We start from the raw sequence: 4,131 nt of genomic DNA on the forward strand, positions 1-4,131 counted from the left end.
TCGGATGAGGCGGAGGAGGAGGAGCCGAAAGAAGTAAAAGGGTTTAAACAAAAAGCAGCGGAAAGTCAGTTTGGGGTGTATGCGCAGCCAGAAACATCAGCAGGTATTTCGAGCTACTAAACCCTAAACCCTAAACCCTAAAACCCTAAACCCTAAACCCGAAACCGCGCTGGCAAGGGTTTTGAATAGTGGTGCTTCCCCCTCAAGGGTTTAGCGTTTAGGTTCCTGAGTATAGGATTCAGGGTCTTGGGTTTAGGGTTTAACAGTTATTGCTTAGGGTTTAGGGTTTAAGGGTTATGGTTTAGGGTTTAGGGTTTAGGGTTTAGGGTTTAGGGTTTAGGGTTTTGCGAGTAATTGCAGACGCCTATTATTCCCTTCTTGGAGTCTCCCCAGATGCATCAACAGCAGAAATTCGAAAGGCGTATTATTCTTTGTGCAAACGCCTGCACCCGGACAAGTAAACAAGGGTTTAGGGTTTAGGGTTTAGGGTTTAGGGTTTAGGGTTTAGGGTTTGTGCTCTGATGTTGTTCACCTACACCCTTGCGAAGTTTGACGGTTTCACCATTCTGGCTTCAACAGGCAATGCACCACTCCATATTTAGGGTTTAGGGTTTAGGGTTTAGGGTTTAGGGTTTAGGGTTTGCAGGGGTGCTGCTGGCGTGGAGGAGTTGCACAAAGTTCAAGAAGCATTTTCGGTGTTGTCTGATCAAACTCGGAGGCTTTTATTTGAAATTAAAACAAAAACAAAAACAAAAGAAGAAAGAGAAGAAAAGGTAGGCCTAGGGTTTAGGGTTTAGGGTTTAGGGTTTAGGGTTTAAAGTTTAGGGTACTAGGGCTTTTGGTTTTGTAATCGAGGGTTTAGGGTTTAGGGTTTAGGGTCTAGAAGGGGGCATGCGTTATTCTTTCGTTTCTCTTTCTTTTTCGTTTGAGTACTAAACCCTAAACCCTAAACCCTCGACAACAGTATGAGCCTCCAGCAGCAGTTTCCCAGCAGGTTTAGGGTTTAGGGTTTACGGATTAGGGTTTAGGGTTTAGGGTTTAGGGTTTTGCATATCGCTGCAGCTCAATCAGTTGGAGAAGCTCCAAAGACTGCGCAGCGTGCGAGATATTCAGAACATGGTTGGCCTAAACCCTAAACCCTAAATCCTAAACCCTAAACCCTGATGGTCACCCCTTCACAAACCCTAAACCCTAAACGCCACCCCAGTCTGCCGCCAAACTAACAAACCCTAAACCCTAAACCATGATCGCCAATCTGTTAGTTGTTTGAACTCCTTCTAGAACGTTAGGGTTTAGGGGTTAGGGTTTAGGGTTTAGGGTTTGAGGTTGCTGCTGCAGCAAATCGAATATGCAAACAAACTGAAGCGAGAAAAGTCGGCAAATGGTAAACCCTAAACCCTAAACCCTCAAAACCCTTAGCATTACATCGAGCTCTCGTCTACTAAACCCTAAACCCTAAACCCTCAAAGTCGTCAGCACGAAATCTACCCCTCATATCCTAAACCCTAAACCCTAAACCCTAAACCCTTGTGTTTTAGGTTTGATAATTTTAACTGCACTCTACGGAAACCTACGTCTGCGCCCTGCTCACCTGATGAAGGAAAACATCGGTAAACCCTAAACCCTAAACCCTAAACCCTAATCTCTAGACCCCTAATGCACTGCCTTTAGGCGGGCAGAAAATAGTCGAAATACAGCAAAAAGTTAGGACTAGGGTTTAGGGTTTAGTGTTTATGGTTTAGGGTTTAGTGTTTAGGGTTCAGGGTTTAGGGTCTAGGGTTTAGGGTTCAGGGTTTAGGGTTTAGGGTTTAGGGTTTAGGGTTCAGGGTTTAGGGTTTAGGGTTTAGGGTTTTGTTGGCAGGAGTTATTGAGGAACAGCACCTGGAAGGCCCCTACATCGACGTGGCTATTCCTTTGCAAGTATTTCAAAACCCTAAACCCTAAACCCTAAAATCCTAAACCCTAAACCCCTGAACCGTTAAACCCTTCATTCTTAAGCGGTGATCAGCAGACCCAAGCCGTAAACCCTAAACCCTCAGAAGCGAGTTTGCAGCGTGCTGTTTAAGCCTAAGCCTAAGCCTAAAGTAGGGTTTAGGGTTTAGGGTTTAGGGTTTTCGTTTGGGGTGTACGTACACCTCAGTGCCAAATCGATGATTCGCGTTTTGTCTTCGCTGGCGGCGCGTCGTCCTCCTTTGAACAGCTTCCGGGGTTTTATAACCCAGCTCCTCTGGTGAGGGTTTAGGGTTTAGGGTTTAGGGTTTAGGGTTTAGGGTTTTGCTGGCAGAGGAGCTTCAGCCGAGAGGTAGTAAAGGTTCAGGGTTGTTTTGCAATTAGGGCTCCGCGTCAGGGTTTAGGGTTTAAGATTTAGGGGTTGTGGTTTAGGGTTTAGAGGTTGTGGTTTAGGGTTTAGGGTTTGTTATGTTGTTGCGCAGATGAGCGGCGGCGACATTTCTCTTTATGTCCTTTATACCTTCCGGGTATAATTAGGGTTTAGGGTTTAGGGTTTAGGGTTTGTGCAGTATCTTTGAATCCCGTCCCTTGATTTTATAATTATCTTTCTCAGGGTTTAGGGTTTAGGGTTTAGGTTTTTATTTCTTTCTTAGTGCATTTTCGCTGTCTTTCTTCGCTGATTTCCAAGCACCTCAGCGGCTAGGGTTTAGGGTTTAGGGTTTAGGGTTTAGGGTTTAGGGTTTGGGGTTTGCAGGGCCAAGTGCATGAGGTGACGGTTTCGGATTGTTCGCGTTTGGCGCTTCCCTTGCGGTGTACGTACACCTGAATATCTGCATTCAAAAAAAAGTTTTGTGTATTATTTTTACATATTTTCTTCCTTTTTTTAACTTAATTTATTTTATTTTAATTAATATTTCAATTAAAAAAGGAGAAACACAGAAAAAAAGATATTAAAAATATGCTTTTGCGGTGTATATGCAGCTCATCGCTGTTTAGGCGGAAATCCTCGGGGGCCTTTCTCTGCATCCAATGCAGCATCTGTTATTAAAGAAAGGTAATTAAAATATTTTAATTATTTAATTTAATTTAATTTAATTTTTTAAATAAGATAATGCGTATAATAATATGTAACAGTAATAATATTATATTAGTAATATTAATCTGTTATTAAAGAGATGCAATTAATATATTTTAATTATTTAATTAGTTTAGGGTTTTAGGGTTTAGGGTTTTAGGGTTTAGGGTTGATGATATATTGATGATAATAAAATTAATAACAATAATAGTAATAATATTAATATAATAATAATAATATTAATATAATAATAATAATATTAATATTAATAATAATAATAATAATAAATAATAGCCTTAATAATAATAATACTAGTACTAGTAATAATAATAATTATTATTATTATTAATTTATTTATTAATAACTAAATATATTTATTTAGATGTTTTTTTATGTTTTTTTCTGTTGCTGCTGCTTCCTCTGCTGCTCGCTGCTGCTGCGGTGTACGTACACCTGAATTTAGTTTATAAAAAAACAAATAATAAAATATATGCAGCATAAACAAAATACAAAATAAACAGCAAATAATGTCTGTGCTGCTGCAGCGATAATCTACGCTCCTTCTCCTCCTTGCCTAGCCTTCTAGGCCTCGGTACTAAACCCTAAACCCTAAACCCTAAACCCTAAACTCCTCAGTTTAAACTCCTTCAGCCAGAATATTCCACCATTAAACCCTCAAACAATCGATCTGCAAACCCTAAACCCTAAACCCCTCAATTCGAAAACCCCTAAACCCTCAAACAATCAAGCTGCAAACCCTAAACCCTAAACCCTAAACCCTACAGTGGGCGACTCTGCTCTCCAGATTTCTATTAATAGCTTTCTAATTTAGGGTTTAGGGTTTAGGGTTTGTGTTTGCTTTTGAAGGCGTTTGCTGTACGGCCGCTCTCCTCTACCTCTTGCCGCTGCAGCAGCTGCAGCAACAGCTGCAGCAGCAGCTGCAGCAGCAGCAACGCGTCTTCGGCGCTGCTGCTTCTGCTGCAGTGTCATCTGTTGCTGCTGTTTTCTCGCGGGTTATCTCACGCCACAAGTACGCTGCTGTTGCTGCTGCTGCTGTTGCTGCTGCTGTTGCTGCTGCTGCTGTTGCTGCTGCTGTTGCTGCTGCT

At 41.5% G+C, this 4,131-nt stretch overlaps 1 protein-coding gene across 1 annotated transcript in view; it reads left to right on the forward strand.

Annotated features, from left to right (window-relative positions):
* The window catches only part of EAH_00053740 (DnaJ domain-containing protein, putative), a gene marked incomplete at both ends in the record, with an annotated part of 3,199 nt that extends 423 nt beyond the window's left edge, over positions 1–2,776 (forward strand). Inside the window, 9 exons of the mRNA XM_013397848.1 lie at positions 1–103; positions 352–457; positions 647–773; positions 1,063–1,119; positions 1,339–1,384; positions 1,862–1,920; positions 2,141–2,230; positions 2,433–2,477; positions 2,705–2,776. The exon at positions 1–103 is cut by the window's left edge and continues 29 nt beyond it. Coding sequence (XP_013253302.1) covers positions 1–103; positions 352–457; positions 647–773; positions 1,063–1,119; positions 1,339–1,384; positions 1,862–1,920; positions 2,141–2,230; positions 2,433–2,477; positions 2,705–2,776 — 705 coding nt within the window. The remainder of the gene's footprint in view (positions 104–351; positions 458–646; positions 774–1,062; positions 1,120–1,338; positions 1,385–1,861; positions 1,921–2,140; positions 2,231–2,432; positions 2,478–2,704) is intronic.
* Positions 2,777–4,131: the final 1,355 nt, after the last annotated feature.

The sequence above is a fragment of the Eimeria acervulina genome, genomic scaffold, assembly GCF_000499425.1.
Source record: "Eimeria acervulina Houghton genomic scaffold, Eah_scaff1003, whole genome shotgun sequence".
NCBI classification, from domain to species: Eukaryota; Apicomplexa; class Conoidasida; order Eucoccidiorida; family Eimeriidae; genus Eimeria; species Eimeria acervulina.